Source organism: Panthera onca, chromosome B2, assembly GCF_046562875.1.
Source record: "Panthera onca isolate mPanOnc1 chromosome B2, mPanOnc1 haplotype 2, whole genome shotgun sequence".
NCBI lineage: Eukaryota > Metazoa > Chordata > Mammalia > Carnivora > Felidae > Panthera > Panthera onca.
The window spans coordinates 52,046,343-52,065,309 of NC_138343.1; the positions used below are offsets into that span (position 1 = coordinate 52,046,343).

Consider the following 18,967-nt stretch of genomic DNA (forward strand, 5'->3'; position numbering starts at 1 on the left):
TGGTCACAGAGGGGCACCTGGGTGGCTCAGTTGGTTAAGCATCTGACTTCGGCTCAGGTCCTGATCTCCTAGTTTGTAAGTTCAAGCCCCACGTTGGGCTCTGTGCTGACAGCTCAGAGTTTGGAACCTGCTTCGGTTTCTGTGTCTCCCTCTCTCTTCACCCCCCCCCCCCCCACTTGTGCTCTGTCTCTCTCTGTCTCTCAAAAATGAATAAACATTAAAAAAAAAAGAGCATGGTCATCAGAGGGGGATGCATGGAATACGCAGTGACGTATGAAACTAAGAAGAAAGTTAGATGGTGAATGCCATTGTAAAGAATTCACATTTGATTCTGTAAGTTATTTTCAAATAGTCTGAAATGCAGAATGGAATTTATGAAACTGGAAGCTTTCTCCTGAATCCCAGACCCCAAAAACCAGTAGCCTATCAGGGTTTGCACCTACTGTGTCATATTGCTGAAACTCGACGGACCTGAAACCAAGCTCGTTCTTTTCCAGCCTCCCATCTGCCTGTGTCTGTCATTGACAATAACAACTACTCAGTCACCCAATCCAGAAATCTGGAAGTTTTCCACAAATATTGTCTCCTCATGTACCCTGCCATCCAGTTGACTGTCATATGTTGTTTTTGTCACCTACTTCCTTAATATCTCTGAAATCTGGCTTCTGTTCTACATCTGTGAGCCTGTTCGCCTCTTGCTCCATGCTTGTCAGATCTGTTTTCCACCTTTCTCTGCCCTTTGGTTTTCAAAGGCTGTTGGAGTAGGCCACATCACCTGGGTCCTTGCTGCCTGCCTTCCTCTTGGGGGTTGGGTGCCCACTGGGAGATGCCAGCAGGAGAGTAAACACAGGACAGAGAAAAGTTCATTTTCTGTTTTGTTTTGTTTTGTTTTGTTTTTTTGCCGGGCGCACTCCCTGCTTAAGTGCCAGGCTTCCGTCTCCCTTCTTGGTACCCTTAATTATGCCCACATTTCTGTAGTCTTTTTATAAATTTTTCAACATTAAAACTCTGAAGGAAATCTGTTTTTCTGCCAGAACTCTGAAGATACAATCCTCTTTGCCAATTACTTTTCTGGACTTTTGCAGTGAAATTCTAACTGGTCCTTCTGTGTCCAGACTACATTCTTCACACTGCTTTGGAGAGCTATCTTTTCTGAACATGTGATGTTATGACAGTTTGTATAATAGGAGAATATTCTATAATGACCAATATACAGCATATGGCATTATGTGAATAACACGATCTCAATTTTGTAAAAAATGTGCATACTCCAGTATGAAAGGGAAATGCCATTGTCCCTGGAATAATTGCGAAAATATTGTTATTTTTCTTTATTTATTCTGTTTTTGGTTCATTTTGTTTTGTTTTGTAATTTTTACTCTGTGGATAGAATTAGACAAACTGTATTTGTACAATAGACAAATATTGTATAACTTTTTTGATATTATAAAAATGTCGCTAACTGCTGGTGGTATGTTTACTTTCTGATCCAGGTGCTAGAATTGAAAGAGATGCCCCTAAATTTTACTTAGAAGGCTTGAGTTCAATTAAAAAAGGGCAAATCTAACATTAAGTCTAAAAAAACTGGGAGATGATCTTTTAACTGGATATATGAAGTAAAGTTGGGAGTCTTTTCTGGATCCTCATGAATTGTACTTTAACTCAAAACTAAATATGTTACTTAAAATGAAGGGAAAACCAAAGGGAGAGATCTCGAGATTGGGAAGCAAACCATAAGATACTTTTAATGATGGAGATCAAACTGAGGGTTGCAGGAAGGTGGGCGGGGAGATAGGCTAAATGGGTGATGGGTATTAAGGAGGGCAGTTGTTGTGATGAGCACTGGGTGTATGTGATAATTCACTAAATTCTACTTCTGGAAACAATATTACACTATATATTTACTAAATAGAATTTAATTAAAGATTTGAAATTAAATAAATGAATAAATGAATGAATTAATGAATTAATTAAATGATGCATTCTTTCAGGTATTTAAATCCCCAAGAGTATTTTGCATAACCCTTTTCTACACTCTTCTCAGAGGACAAAGTACTTTGGGTCCCTTATCAGTTGGCAGTCTTACTGCTGCATTTCATTAGCTTAACAATAAAAGCTTCAGGTTGGATTTCTTATTGAATTGCTCTACATTTTAATGATTTGGATAATTTTTTTCTTCTGCTCTGATTATCTGAATGTTTTAATGCCTATCTGGTGTAAGTTTCTTTTGCCGTTTGATCTATTTCCAACAGTGAAGCCTCTCAAGAAACCTAAATTACAGGCATATTTAAATTAAAAAAAAAAAAAATTATTTGCCCAAATTGAAACTCCAGTCTGATTTTTGTTAGAATGGAAGTACAAATTTGATGTATTATTCCAAGAGATATTTTGTATAGTTTCTCTGTTTTTTGTCCTTATCTCATTTTGTTCCTCTTTAATCATTGACTTTCCTTTTTCCTCTATTTACAGCTTGACTGACTGCTTGAGGATGTATTATATGGAACACATTTTATTTTTTAAATGACATTTATATAGGATATCAATCAAAGGTGATATATAAAGGCATGGAACTTTCTTAATTTTACAGATGAAAAACATTTGGGCTTAATGTAATGAAAATGGTTGGAATAAGTGTGATTATTTCTGCTTCTGATGGCAATCTCATTTTGATAAAACCTCAACTTTCAGATGCAAAATAATAAAACAGAAATGGATTTTATGTAGCTATCTGACCAGTCTCTTCTAATGAACTACTTTAGGAAAACAAACAGATTATAATTTACAATTTTCTTAGCAGAGAAAGTGAAGATATTCACAATGGGATTTTAATAATATTGTTGAAAACTTAAAAATAAAATAGCTGCTAATAAAATAAAAAATCTGTGTCTTCTTACTAGAGCCCAACTAAAAAACATTTGCTGTTTTGTGTCTCTGTATCATTTGTTTGTATAGAATGACTGTCATTAGGTGTTCAAAATGCTTAAGAAACGTGAAGTTTGTGGGAGAGGGATTACACAAGAAATGGTCCAAGTAATGTGGCTGAAGTTTTTCAAATTAGCTTGATGGTCTGCTGAAAATTATTGTCCATATCTGCTAGCTTTTAGAAACCCTGTTACCTATACCATAGGTATGCTATCTTGTAACTTTCAAGCTCAGTGAAAAATATTACACAACTCACAGAAGTCAGTATTGTGAAAATTACCCAATAGAGAAAAGAGGAGTAGTCGAATTAAATTATCAGGGGATGAAATATAATTTGACTGTAGGGTAGAGACACTGGAATGATGAATTGTATTAAATACAAAAGCCATCACAATTATTTCATGCCTTTAATGGAACTCCTTGATATTTAAGTTCTTATTCAAATAGAAATTACTAGAATAAATAGGATTTGTGGTATTTTTGCCATGAAGTAGGTTTGATTTTTTGTGTCCTGTTAATTAGTTGTTTGTAGTTGACATTAAAGGGAAATAGTTATTGCCCAAATTAAGAATGTAGCCTTTTAAAGCAGGAATAGAAAGTTTTGTGGTAGTTGTTTTAATTATTCAGGAATAATTTGGTTAAGGCCAATATTATTAATTAAGAGAACAATGAATTGAAAAATGTGAAACACTCTACTCATCTTCTTGTTAAATTAGGAACTATGAAGTTCTGCTCAAATACAATAAAAATGTCTATTCTTCAAGCTGTGTTATCACCAACATTTTTTCTTAATAATAGAACTATTTAATGATCCTTTGCCATGTGCGTATGATGCTTACCATCCTTTATCATGGGCCACTGACCAACAACTTGATATACATCATCTTAATTTCCCCAACAATCCCTACATGATAGGAGTTATTTATTTGATTTGATAGGTGAGAAATTTGAGGCTTACATTAACTTTTCTCTCTGGAGTTTACCCCACTAGAAAGTGGCTGATTCCAGATTCAAATAGATATGTAGGGACAGACATTTGTAGAAGAAAAGGAAAACTCTAAAAGTGACTTAGGAAGAATGAGTACAAAAGTAAATGGAAAATTTAGCATGGATGACATGAGCTAAGAAGATAAACATAGAAAACAAAAAAGAGAGAGAGAGAAAGAGGTGATAAGATGGATCCAGTCAAAGTCTAGATAGTTTCATGATTGCTTATCTTGTTAGGGAAGTTTTCAAACATACATGAAAGAGAAAACAATATAATGTAACTTCTTGTGCCCACCACTCTGTTTCAGTAATTACCAACTTGCTGTCAATTTTGCCTCTTCCATATTTGCCACTGCTGCTGAATTAAGTTAAAAATAAATTCACATACAATGTCTATAATTGTTTAGTTTCATTCTCTAAAACATAAGGGCTTTTTAAAAAACTACATTATCAAACCTAAAAAAATCATTAATTTTATTAAATTTCCATTGCGTATTGGGACGCCTGGGTGGCTCAGTTGGTTAAGCATCCGACTTCAGCTCATGTCATGATCTCACGGTCTGTGGGTTTGAGCCCCACATCAGGCTCTATGCTGATTGTGCAGAGCCTGGAACCTGCTTCGGATTCTGTGTCTCCCTCTCTGTCTCTGCCCCTCCCCCACTTTCTCTCCCTCTCTCTCTCTCAAAAAGTAAATAGACATTAAAAAGTTTTTTTAAAATATCCAATCAATATTAAAATTTCCCTGTTCATTACATAAATGTCTTTGATAGTTGTTGAAAATTGCTGGGAAATTTCTCAACTTGGTAAAATGTCAATGAGAAGTGTATTTTTTTTTTTTTTTTAATTTTTTTTATCACAGTTGGTCTCTCACTTTACACTGCGGACTCTTTTCATGTCCCTTTAACTTCTTATGGGATTCCTGACACCAGCTCTTTTTCATTCCTGTGCAAGCCCATGGTCTAAGCTCTTCCTGGCCACACCTAAAGGAACACTTTATCTGCAACCGAGAAGTATTTGTTGTTTCTTTCAGTTACCACCCGTTTTCTGTTCCCTGTGGTCTTAGCACTTTCGTATAACCTAATTCAAAGGCAGACTTTTCCTCCTGTGCTGACCTCATGCCATTCTAACACCACTGAGATCTTACACCATCAGCCAAGTCACCTCTTTCCTATTTTGTTCTTTTGGTGTCCACCCAGCTTTTCAAGTTGCCTAATGCTGAAGTTTCAATGGTTAAAAAAAAAAAAAAAAAAAAAATTAAAAAAAGAACAAAGCATGGATGAGTGGGTGGGTGGATGGAAGGATAGACGGACAGATTGGTGAATGGATCGATAGGTAGGTAGAAAAGTCAAAGAATACAACTTTTTAGCACATTGTCACACCGTATGGGCTTTCCTTACATACAAAAATGAAACACTACTTTTGAATTTTAAGTTTTCTTATAATGGTGCAATAATTATGCATTTAATTTAGGTCTCTTATCCCTAGTGATCCCTGGCTAGCTGCCCTGTGTTGTGTTTCTGAAGCCCTCAGCCACTGAGTCTTGTGAAAACATCCTTTGCAAATTTACCTCCACCCCTAATTTTTATTCCTGCTTCACCATCCACATTGGGATCCTATACGTTTATGCTGTATTAGGATTGAAACCCCCCTAACTCCTCTACCTGCAGGTGGGTGTTCCAGTTTCTAACTCGTCCCATATGTACCAACATATTAATCTTCTCAAGTATTGTTTTGATCACATCATTCTTTGGCTATAAAGCTTTAACTGTTAACCCTTTGTGCCTTATGGAATCTGTGATTGGATGGGCTTTCAAGGACTTCCCCTGCATTCTGGGCCAAATTGGCCATTCTAGTCTTGCTAGCCTTATGGCTAACTCCTCAGCAGATTTCCGTGTCTCAGCAGAATTGGATCACTAGCTGTTCCCACTCTAGTGCTGCCTTGCCTCTGAGCCTCCCTTATGATTCAGCTCCCATTACCGAAACCCTTCCTCCTCTTGAGGCACAGTTCTTTAAAGTTCCTAACACACCTTGATTTTTACTGTTTCTTCCCTCTTTCTCTTTCTGACTGCAGTGCCCTTCACTCCTTTCTTCATAACAGACACCCCTTTATATTGCAGAAATTCACATACACACCATTTCAAGCACATGGATGATTCTGTTTCAGAACAAAAAAGACCTCTCAGGAGTCTCAGGAAAAAAGTTAACTTTAGTCAACTTAACAAGACCTAAATTCTGGACCTTAGACTTAAGAGCCTCATCCATTTCTTTAAAGTAACATTCTTTTGGGGGGGGCCTGGGTGGCTCAATTGGTTGAGCATCTGACTCTTGAGTTCTGCTCAGGTCATGATCTCGGGTTCATGGAATCAAGTCCCACACCAGGCTCCACACTGAGCATGGAGCCTGCTTAAGATTCTCCGTCCTTCTGCCCCTCTCCCCTGCTCATGCACTCTCTCCCTATAATAAAATGAAATAAATAAATTTATTTTAACCTAAGTTTTGAATAATGATGTCTGACATCAGATTGCCATTTTAACAATACCAGTTCTAAGGGCTCACTGTCCTAACAGATTTTAGTTATCTAGTTGTCTCATTCTCCCCCTGTGGCATTATGCATAGTAAGCCCTCATATACTTGAAGGTCACAAAATTGGAATTAGAGGAACTTGTCACATGACATTTAAAATGCATCTGGCGGGGCACCTGGGTGGCTCAGTCGGTTAAGCGGCCGACTTCGGCTCAGGTCACAATCTCGCGGTCCGTGAGTTCGAGCCCCGCATCGGGCCCCTGTGCTGACAGCTCAGAGCCCGGAGCCTGTTTCAATTCTGTGTCTCCCTCTCTCTGACCCTCCCCCATTCATGCTCTGTCTCTCTCTGTCTCAAAAATAAATAAACGTTAAAAAAATTTAAAATGCATCTGGCTCAGATGCCATTATTAAACTAACTCTACTTGGCCAATAGTACAGAAAGGTCAAGTTCATGCCTTCGGTCATTCCCCTGTCCTTCTGGACAATACTTAAATGAACGTGGGCAGTATTTATCTCTGTGACTCTGATTCCACAATTTACCAACCAACTGCCATTTTCTTCTGTTGAAGCATCTACTCTTGTTTATGTTACTGTCATTTATCTAGATTCATTTTGCTGTAGTCATAGTGTTCAGACCTCAGTCTCTCTGCTAACAGATGCTGGAGTGGTGCTTTGATCCACTCTTTAATGACATTTAATTCTTAGAAGGTAGTCTCATTCCCTTATTTAACAAGATCTAAGGAGGCACCTCCCTCATCTAGGTTCCAGGTACCGATGACATACAATTCTTAGTTAGAAGGAATTTTTCCCTTATAGGAGTTTGGTCATAATTTTATTACGGCAGATAACACATTGATCTACAAATGAATCTCTTATAAAATGGTGCCCTTCTTGAGAGCAGACACCATGTAGCTACTTCATCCCCACAAAAATTAATTAAACACCTGATCTGTTTCAGTTATACCTACCTTGGGAGCTAGTTAACAAAGTAAATACACTCAAGTTTTTGGAGTTAGTTACAGAAAGACCTAGCTAACCCAATAATTATAGAATACTTAGAATAATTAAATATATTTTAGTCTAAATAGAGGTTTTAATTAAAATTACAGTTTTTATAAGACTATAAGTTAACTTTTTAAGAATTTTCCACTCCTGGGGCACCTGGGTGGCTCAGTCGGTTCGGCGTTTGACTCTTGGTTTCGGCTCTGGTCATGATCTCATGGCTTCGTGGGTTCGAGCCCTGCATTGGGCTCTGCGCTGACAGGGTGGAACCTGCTTGGGATTCTGTCTTCCTCTCTCTCTGTCTCCCTCTGTCTGTCTGTCTGTCTCTCTCTCTCTGCCCATACCTGACTCATTCTCTCTTTCTTTCTCTCTGTCAAGAGTAAACATTAAAAAAAATAAATAAACATTAAAAAAAAAATCCTTTTGACAGATGGAGTTGGGTTTTGCACCAAGTCGGGGGGATTATAACTTGCTGGTTGAATGGAACCACCTTTGGGGCTGTCTCCCCCTTGTCTCAGCTCCCAGTGTCATTACTGGGGGGAGCTTCTGCTTAGGCTTTGTCAAGTGGACTGTTATTGTGGTCATATAGGCTTGGAAGCCCTGGGCTCTTTTTTCCCCACCATCACCAACTCTCCAACACCTCAGCTGTGGGAGCTCATGCGAGGAGACCCTTGCCAGGCCAGATTTCAGGAAGAATCATTTTAGGGAAAGTACTAGGAAAATGAGAACATGTAAGAGGACTTAACTGAAATCAGAGAAAGGAGTATGGCTCTTCTTTGTGCTTGCTTTCAGGCTGGTTAGGCCTGCTTCTAATTCTTTTTTTTCTTTCTGATTTCTTGAGGTATTAGGGTAAAAGCTATTTTAAAAAGCAAAGATGCCTATGGGGCGCCTGGGTGGCTCAGTCAGTTAAACATCCAACTTTGGCTCAGGTCATGATCTCACGGTTTGTGGGTTCGAGCCCCACATCGGGCATTGTGCTGACAGCTCAGAGCCTGGAGCCTGCTTTGGATTCTGTGTCCCCTCTCTCTGCCCCTCCCCCACTCATGCTCTGTCTCTCTCTGTCTCAAAAATAAACGTTTAAAAAAAAAACAAAAACAAAGATGCCTACTTGCACAGAGCTGATAGAAGGCTTTGCTAAAATTATTCATTTCTGTAGCTGTCTCAGTGCATCCTGACTACATAAAAATACCCCAGACCGGGTAGGTTAAGTAGCAGATGTGTATTTCTCACAGTTCTGGAGTCCAAGATTGAAATGGTGGCCAATTCAGTGTCTGCTGGGGTCTCCCTTCTTGGTTTATAGCAACTGTCTTCCCACTGTCCTGACATGGTTGTAGGTACAAGGAGCTCTCTGGGGTCTTTGTGATAAAGTCACCCTACCCATTCACAAGGGCTCTGCCCTCGTGACCCAATTACCTCCCAATGTCTCTATCTCCAAATGCCATCACACAGGAAATTAGGATTTCAACAAACGAATTTTGGGAGAACACAGGCACATTCTTTAACGGTGTAGAAGTATTTTCAGTCGTATAATACAACGTAAAAAATGTAGGAAATAATTTTTGCAATGTCTGTTTGGAGTTGTCACACATGTATACTAGTTCTATAAATTTATGTTGCAGCCACAATATGACCCAAACATTCCCCCAGATGTTGAGTAATTGGGAGTAAATCAACAGTTGTTAAAATATAGAATTTTAGAACTTAGTAAAATGCAAGATCTTCTCTGGTGTATTTAATGTATGATAGACATCAGTGAGATTCAGAATCATTTCAGTGACTTCCCTAAGGTAATTTAAGATAGACCAAGCAAATGATATATTAATAACAGTTATTAGTATAGATACTTAAATACCTGCATTCATAATGTAGTCATTCATAATGTAAAGCTGTAACTTACTAAACAATAGTATACTGTGCACCATATATGAAATTTTACACAAAATGAACATTTTTACTTAGGCTGCAGAGGATAAGGGCCAAAAGCACTTATTCTTAATATCAGCCTCTCTTTCCTCTGAAATCCACTTAGCTCATTGCTTTTGATATTACAGACTCAAAAAATATATATTCCCTAAGTGATCATTACTCTTGATTTCTATTACTCAATTCAAAGTTTTCTAATTGTGTTGAATTTTATTAAAAATATAGCTATTATAGAACTCCATTAATTTATTTTTTTTTTTAATTTGAACTCCTTATTAGCTTTTCTTCTGTTAGAAAAAAATAAATTCTCCTGTATCTATGCAGGCAATTACCAAGGAAGTCCGAACCCTTTCAAATGGTGCTTAGTATTTTGAAGCATAAAAGGCATGATATTCAGTTTTTCAATTTTGAGGATGATAATGACAGTTCTGTGACTACAGAACATTAACTCAAGGTATCCTTACATTTCATGAAGTATCTAGGTCATATTAGAACATATTGCTAATAGCTTTCTTTCCTAATGGTTTACAATGAAAAAAATAAGATGGGGCTCAAAATTAACATTTAAAGATTGTGAAACACGTTTCTAGGGAAGTGCAAGTATTGAACATTAACATTGTGATAAACATTCTCTATCAAATCTGTCTAGAATTTTCAGTTCTTTTCATCCTATCGCTAAGTTCTGCCTTACCTTTATTTTTTGGCATTTTAGTGCATTTATAGATATGAGCATTACACTAAGAATAATGACTTCATAATCTCCAGTCAATATCACTCAGTAGAATTTAGATATTTTCAATATGAATATTGCTATCAGACTCATTTTCTCAAGACGGTATTTTGGCCAGATATTTAATTTTTCAGGATTTAAATTGCACTCCATATCAAATCTAAACAGTGTCAGATTTACAAGACCTTTCATAACCTATATAAATCCTAACTAAATTTATTCCATATCCATAAATAATGACCTTTGTGTTTAACTTTAGGCTAATTCAATAAACATTTAAAAAAATATTACTGTCATTTTCATTCTAATCTTTGCCTCTTTGTCTTTGCAATGCTGGTCTTCCAGGTTGGATGGCTAAAAATAATCTTTACCTTTTTTTAATTGATTGATTGAGACTTGGGGAGGGGTAGAGGGACTGGGAGAGAGAATCTTAAGCAGGCTCCACACTCAGCAAAGACCCCAAGGCAGGCCTTGATCTCACGGTGCAACTGTGGGATTACTACCTGAGCTGAAATCGGGTCAGACGCTCAACCGACTAAGCCACCTAGGCGCCCCTTTACTCATATGTAAGGCTTATCCATGAAGCTCTGTTAGTCTGTTTCCTTCTGCCCTGTACCCACCCCTAACAACCATGTACATATGGAGCATTTGTTTTTCTTCCTCTGAATTACTCTTACAGTGTATTACTTAATTGATTATATAATCTCCTGAGTGGCCTTAAATTGTGTCGTGATTATGAACTTATGAGAAATTTAGTGTCAGTGTTTATGTTAAGTTCATTCAGTGTGACCTCCAGTGTCTGGGTCACTTTGAGAGAATTTGCTACTGTGAGAAAGGTGAAGTGCAAACCAACATTCTTGAGTCAGGTTCTCAAGCTACTAAAAGATGTGAAGTTTCACTCATTTTTTTTTTTTAACTTTTACTCATTTTTGAGAGACAGAGACAGAGTGCATGTGGGGGAGGGGCAGAGAAAGAGGGAGACACAGAATCTGAAGCAGGCTCCAGGCTCCAAACTGTCAGTACAGACCCGAATGCATGGCTCTAACCCATGAACTGCAATGCAAGATCATGACCTGAGCTGAATGAAGTCAGACGCTTAACCAGCTGAGCCACCCAGGTGCCCCTTCACTCAAATCTTAACAATGACCCAGGATTTCTTTCTAAAAATGTTCTAAGTCTCATGTGGCTGATGAATGCATTTATTTGTTAACTTTTTCAGTAAGAATAAAACAGGAAATAGTGAAGAAGCAAAAGGAGAATTTAAATAGTATATAATATCACAGTGGTTTAATAAATACCATTAATGTGACTGACTGGTTTCTTTATTGACTTAAAAAGTCAATTGATGTACCTTTTGAAAAGCCTTATACTAATCGGGTATATATTTCTTTCATTGTATATAGTCATTTCTACAGCATGATGTGATTTAGGTAACTAACTGGGAATTTAATACTTTCAGATCAGGTTTGGCATACTTCCTTTGTAATTATTATCCCTTTCCAGGAATATACCCACCATAAAAAAAAAAATGAGCTACATTTTATTTTGCCTTTCTTGGCACAGCTGAAATTTTCTGTAGACTTTTTATAATTTTCCATCTAGTGAGGGTGCAGGAAACCAGAAGTCCTGATAAGCTACCTGACTCAGTTGACATCAGATAAGCTTGTCAAAGATGTGTAATCTAGTTTCTTGGATCCTGATCCAGTGTAATATCTGTCACACAAGAGAGACTATAATTTGTTCTACATTTAGTATGCTAGAATCATCCATTGGCTGACTGACTTCAATTACTTTTTGCAAACAGAAACCTTTATTTATCGTGGTGATGTGTTTTGTTCATTTCCAAAGTCTTAATTGATTTGTTACATGAGACTCTATCAAATAAAAGATATATTCTTTAGATGTGCTGATTAATTTCATAAACAATACCATGTTGCATAATAGTATTTCCTTATTTAAGAAAAATTCCTCTCTTTAAAAAAAGACTGTTCTATACATACATTTTTAGAATTTATTATGTAAAATAAGTTTATAATATGGACATTTTATTTTCCTTATGTCAGTGTTCTACATCATCATACCACTTGTTATTGCATAATAAATGCATTAATTAATTTGATGTGATTTAAAGGTTTTTCACATATTTAATTTTATAAAGAATATGCACAAGACATGAATGAGGTTGTTATCACTATCTGTTTCCTTCTTCTGGCACCTCCTACCATTCATAAATAAGAAAGGGGGTCATGTGAGGCTACTTAAATGATTGAAATTGTTCTTCCTAGAAAAATATCTGATTGAAGTATGTTTCACAGGTAGTTTGAAGAATATCACCAACTTGTGTTATTTGGGTGTGGTCCAGTATTTCGTTATAACACTGTATTAGAGTAAATAAAAAGTTTACATATTATCCGTGGCTTTCTTCATCTTCTAACATATTCACAATGGTCCATGACATTATTCCGACTCTTGTTGCCATGTGTGTCTTCCATTCCTTCTCATTTCTTGACATGTTTTGTTCCTTGGTCTCCATCACTCTTTTCAATACTGTTCCTGTGTCAACTGTATATTAAGAGATCCTTCTAAAGACCAGTTCCTTGCCTCCCATGATCTTGTCCTACCTATACGTCAGCCATTGACTTCCAGCCATATCCTTGATAATAGCATAGCCTTAATTGAAGCGCCTTTATAACCTAATTCAGGTATCCCCATCTGACTATCACTTCTATATATATTTCTGCCTTATTCCCTCTGGTACCTACTAGTATCTAATATTCCTTTATTTATTTCTTTTTCTAAACTGTATGCTGTGGAAGCTTCCAAAAATAGAAAGTTGTATATAGAACCCTCATGTACTATCAGCCACTTTCAACAATTATCAATTCATTGCCAATTTTGTCTCATCTACTGTAATGTGAAGTAAATAAAGGTAGCATTTCATGTTTATATTAATAACTATATTTTAGATAATACATGTTTATATTTTTTATTATATTACTATCAACATAAAAAAATTAACAATAATTTTTTAATAGTTAACTGGTCTTTTTTTAATTTAAAAAAAAATTTTACGTTTATTTATTATTCAGAGATGGAGTAAGACACAGCATGAGCATGGGAGGGGCAGAGAGAGGACGAGACACAGAATTTGAAGGAGGCTTCAGGCTCTGAGCTGTCAGCACAGAGCCTGACGCAGGTCTCGAACCCACCAACTGCAAGATCATGACCTGAGCTGAAGTCGGACATCCAACCGACTGAGCCACCCAAGCGCCCCAATAGTTTTTAACCCCAGCCAGACTTCATATTCATTGATCCCACCGCCATTTTACTGCCTGTCACATCCATGACATCCTTTTTCCTCTCTTTGTCTAGTTTATTTATTTTTTTATTTTTATTTTGAGAGAGAACAAGCAGGGACAGAGAGAGAGGGAGAGGGAGAGTCCCATTATAATCTAATCTCCTTATACTCTCATGGCCACAACTACATCCAAGGTTACATCAAACTTTTAGCCTGCTCCATGTTTGTATCCCTGCAGCTGACTAAAGTTGGAGAGTAACTGACAGCTACATTGACTATTCTCATTTTATTTACTTATTCTTCCATGCCCTCCCATTCGTAGTACAGACCAGGCAAAGGGCCTGTCTGATGGTTGGATTTACTCCTTTCTGTGCAGTCAGTATAAGAATACAGCCTGGGGTAAGCACCATGAGGTTGACTGTTCTCGTTTTAAATTTATGGTGAGTCCTTATTACTGCCCTGTAATTAAACTGTATTTCTATGGTCTACGCTCTTTCCTACCATCCTATTTAATACCCCTTTCTTGATCTTTTAACATGTCTTCCATAATCTAGGGTGTTCTTAGTTGCAGATCTTGCTTCCCAGTTCACGGGAAAAATTGAAGCATTCACAAGAGATCTTTCATAGCACCATTACCACACCTGCTTTTCCACCAGCATCTGCACCCTCATAGTTGGTTTTCTGTCTTGATGTTATGGATGATCTTTTACTGGTCTTTATTCTCTGTGCTCTGATTACTTTGTGTTTACATTAGATTCTTTTATTACCTACTCAAAGACATTGTTCCAGCAATTCTTTCCGTCCCCACCCACCTCCCACCATCTCTTGCATCATGAATTTTCAGTCTTCACTGGAGCATTTCATTAGCATACAGACATGCTATTATTTCTCTCACCCTAAAACAAAACAAAAAATTACAACTCCTCTTGACCCAGCTTTACCCATGGCTACCTCTTCATTTCTATGCTTCTTATTACAGCCAAATTACTCAAAAAGAGTTGCCCATACCTGCTATTTTCAGTATCTGTCTTCCCATTCCCTCTTAAATCCCTTACAGTGAGGCTTTTGCTCTTACCATTCCACAAAAACTGAAGTGACCGTTGCTGTTTCCTTCCCTTGTCTTAGGACTCAGTCCTTGGTCTCCCTTTCTATTTATCCAGTCTCCCTTGGTGACTTGGATTTAACTGTCATCTCTACACAACTGACATCCCATTGACATGTCTGGCCTAGACTTCTCCAATTAGCATTCCACTTGGCTCCTCATACTTAGCTAAAATTTAGTATAGCTGGATTCTTCCTTCTCTCAGTTGATGACAACTTGGTCCTTTAGGTGGATGAGGCTAAACATTTTAGAGTCTCCCCTTTTCCCCCCTTTCCTCTCCCATTCTATGCTCAATCCATTCAGAAATCCTGTTGCTCAAAGGCCAGCATTAGGCCATTTGATGGTGATGTCACTGACGGTGACTAGGACAAGGACCATCCTTCTCCTAGCTAACATCACCCCTCACTTAAATTGCTCCTTTAGTTCTAACTGGTCTGCCTGTTTCCACCCTAGTTCCTACCCTTAGGATCAACACAGTAGCCAGAAGAATCCTTTCAAACATAAATCAGATATATTACTACCTCCACTTAAAAGCTTCTAATAGCTTACAGTCTTATTCAGGACAGAATGCTGAAGGCTTTATAATACCTTCAAGGCATTGTGATTACTCTCCATTTTTCACTCCATTTCTGCTGTCTACTTGCTGTTTCTTGAATATGCCAGGCAAGCTCCTGATGTTGGGCCTTTGCACTGCTGGTACCCTCTGTCTGTAACACTGTTTCTCAAGATATCCACGTTGATGACTAACTCAATTCCTTTTTATGTCTCTGCTCAAAAGACACTTTCTCAAAGAGACTTACCCAGAAAGGCACAAACCCAACCTTCTCAATTTCCAGGGGTTCATGATCTCCCTTATTCTGTTTTTTTCCCCAATAAACTTACCATATGATAGCATATTACCGAATTTATCTATTATATTTATTGCTCCTGATTTCTTCCCCCACCTAAAATGTAATCTTCACCAAGGGCAGGGATTTTGTGTTCTTCTGTAGTGCGTAGAAGGTGGTCAGTCGAATGATTCCCCTTTTTTTCGGCATTATTTCACTCCCACTGCTTCTCAGAGTCAATAATGGTTCTCTTGCCAATAGTTAACTTGGACTGTCTCCATTTTAGGGGCCTGTTTTTAAAGAAATTTCTCTCTTTGTTCATCTTCTTAATCATACTGCCTTTGTGACCTTTTTTTTTTTTTTTTTTTTTCACTTATTCTGTCTGTTAAGCTTATTTTAGGCAAATGTATTTAATTTTCTAGTCTTCAAATCCTATACCTTTTCTCAGCTTTGGCCCCTTCCTACCTAGTTTCCATTTCTGTAAGATTTTTTTTTTATGTTTATTTATTTATTTTGAGAGAGAAAGCAAGCAGACAAAGGGCAGAGAGAGAGAGAGAAAGAGAATCCTAAGTAAGCTCCGTGCTGTCAGTGCAAAGCCCAGTGCAGGATTTAATCACATGAACCATGAGATCATGACCTGAGCCAAAATCAAGTGTAGGATGCTCAACTAACTGACTGAACCACCCAGGACCCCCTGTAAGATTTTCTTTCTCTGTCCCAGTACTGCCAAGACATTTATTATTGACAGCTAGTTTCAGAGAGCTTGCTTTTCCCTAGAAAGGCTTCCCACAAAAACTTGTAACACTTGTTTCCACCTTCCATCTACCTGTCCCATCCCGCTACCCTACTTGCACCCTTGCAATCTGTAATTTGGATTCACCCTTTGCTCAGCATCTTACTAAACTGCAGATTTCCTTTTATTTAAAGCCAGTATGAAATTATTTTGTGCTACAAATCTGTATGTAGTCACTTGTTTATTTTCAATATATTTTTGTATCTTCTATTTTAGGAAGCTGCATACACATTTGTGTATACATTTATAAGTAATATGTGTTTCATTATTTTCTGTTTTATTGCTGGAAGAAAGCAATTTATAAACCTTTCCCTATTGGGTATCTAAAATTGTTTTGCCTTTTTATCTTTAATAGGTCATTGCTTTAGTGATGGATATATTCACAGATGTGGACATTTTCAAAGAAATAGTGGAGGCATCAACTCGAGGGATATCTGTATATATTCTGCTTGATGAGTCCAACTTTAATCATTTCCTAAATATGACTGAAAAACAGGGCTGTCAAGTTCAACGACTCAGGGTAAGAATTCCATGTTTGTTTTTTCTTCAATTATTTTGTGTACCATTTTTATCTCAGTTGAATTTAAGGCAGGTTAAGCTATATTATTCCAAATATATCTGTATATAATATGTATCTATGTCTACATATATGTAACACACACAGAAATATATTTAAGGTGGCATAATGATTAATCGCAGAAGGGTATGCTTGTACTTTTTGAAATGTGACTGAAACCACACATTCTCATGATGGTCTATAAGATGCTTTTCTTGATGATGGAGCACTTAAGTTTCTGAGTTAACTTTGCTCAGTCATAATGAGTGCTTTAGTTTCTCCATGCATATAACCTTGAAACCACTGACTCAAGTGATTCTTTCATTCAGATGTTACTTATCACAATCATTAGGCACAGTGTTTTCAGTTACATGTGGCTTCTTTAAAAAAAGTGTGGATTTTCATTGTAGTTATTGTGGAATCATGCCACTATAACCTGAAAGGCTGTCTTACAATAGGATCCTAGGTGGTTTATAAAACCGTTCTGTATAAATGTAACATAATGCCTCCTGTTTATGTTATGCTAAGATACATCTATATTTTTTAGTGACTTTTTCTTAGGTGTTTTTTGGGGGGGTGATGTTTAAAAATTTGCTTTTACTATTTTTTGTTATGTGTTTTTTACAAAAAAGATTATTTCAAGTATACTTTTTTGGTACTAAGATTTTATATTGACATATATTTCACATTCAAAATATCTCCTTTCTAGTTATAACTTTATATTTACATGTAATTCTAGAATATTCGAGTGCGGACAGTAAAAGGCCAAGATTATCTTTCAAAAACAGGAGCAAAATTTCATGGAAAATTAGAACAGAAGTTTTTGTTAATTGACTGCCAGAAAGTTATGTATGGTTCTTACAGGTAAGATCATTGTGTTTACCTCCAGTATCATTAATCATTTATAGAATTTATTAGTTTCAAATATTAATGTAATCTGTTTAGATATTTCTTAGAAATAAAAAAGAACCTTTGCATGGAAGCTTGGAGACTTGGGTTTCAGTTCTGGCTGTACCTCTAAAGAACATTAAGACATTGGGGAAGTCATACAACTTCCTCGTGCTCCAAGTTCTTCATCCCCAAATTGAGATGGGTAACAAACATTTTAGGTTCCCTATAGTTCTCTAATGCCAAAAGTTTTTGTTCCTTATGAAAATCGTTGCAGTATGAGCTTAATAACATTTATTCATAAAAATAGAAGCTCTTTATTGCTTTGAAGAACCTGTCAGACAGATTATTTTTATTTTAGTATTATTAAGAATCTGATAGTCAGTCATGTAGTCACTATGTATAGTACTACCCAAAATGCATTTCAGAGTCTGGCTGTTAAAAATGCCATAATAGACACTAGACAAGGTTACACAGGTTACTATTATCGGCATCATTCAAGGTCCCCATTGGGAGAATACCTCCTCCATTCCTCTGTTCCGGCTAGTCTCTTCTACTTATGTCATCCCCAGTCCTTACCACTTATCTACAAAGCAGTTGTTTGCATCTACATTTATCAGTGATGAAACTGAAGTTCCAGAAGGTTAAGTGACTTGTCAAAACCCCACAGCTAAAGGCCAACAGCAGTCCAGGGCTGGCAGCCCAGTCCAAGCTCTGCTTGTTCTAGAGTAAAAGTGCTGCCCTAATACTCTCACAAATTCCGGGCATCAGTCCTGAATGGGATGTACAATCAGATTGTATCAACAGGCAGATTGAAATACCAACAAGCACATGTGAACTTCTAGGTCACCAGGGCAGCACAGACTCCCAAGGAGCCAGGAGAACTATGGGGGTAAACAGGGCAGTGCGAGGGGAAACTTTTGCTTCTTCCCTTAATAATTTAAAAAGTCCACAAGAAGGAGCCAGTATGTTGATGTGATTGGCCATGTGTTTAACTTGGTTCCACTTAGGTTTGCTCCGCTGTAAAGGATAATCCTCGAGCCTATCTCACCTTCTTGTCATGAGAATTAAATGAGTTAATGCATCCGTAACCCCTAAAGTCAGCTATTATTTTAGGTATATTTTAGCCACTACTACCTGGTAACTTTCCCTTTAAGCTCAGAGACCTTTTTTTGAAAGTGCTGTTTGTAGTTCTAAAGGAAAACTTGTTAAGAGCAGAAATTACAACCAGTGCTTGAAATTAATGAGTCCCTTTAAAGACTCATTATATGTGTATGTATTTGTTCAGACCCACTTGGTTTTACAGGGTTTTTAATTGAAATTTTAATTAAAATTAGGAGTTCGCTTGACTTCTAGAATGGTATTTATTAATCTCACCATAATGAATGCTTTCTGTTTTTATTATTTAACTTGACT

General features: G+C 37.1%; 1 protein-coding gene and 1 non-coding gene across 3 annotated transcripts in view; one reads left to right on the top strand and one right to left on the bottom strand.

Annotated features, from left to right (window-relative positions):
* Positions 1-18,967, top strand: part of SACK1B (scaffolding CK1 anchoring protein B) — a 90,293-nt gene that overhangs the window by 59,421 nt on the left and 11,905 nt on the right. For both annotated transcript variants that reach the window (XM_060615780.3, XM_060615781.3), the window contains exons 3-4: positions 16,463-16,627; positions 17,403-17,527. In XM_060615780.3, the coding sequence (XP_060471763.1) occupies positions 16,463-16,627; positions 17,403-17,527 (290 nt within the window). The remainder of the gene's footprint in view (positions 1-16,462; positions 16,628-17,402; positions 17,528-18,967) is intronic.
* LOC132668141 (small nucleolar RNA SNORA51) lies at positions 13,688-13,801 on the bottom strand. The gene has a single exon (XR_009605499.1). It is a non-coding gene; the product is annotated as a small nucleolar RNA SNORA51 (small nucleolar RNA).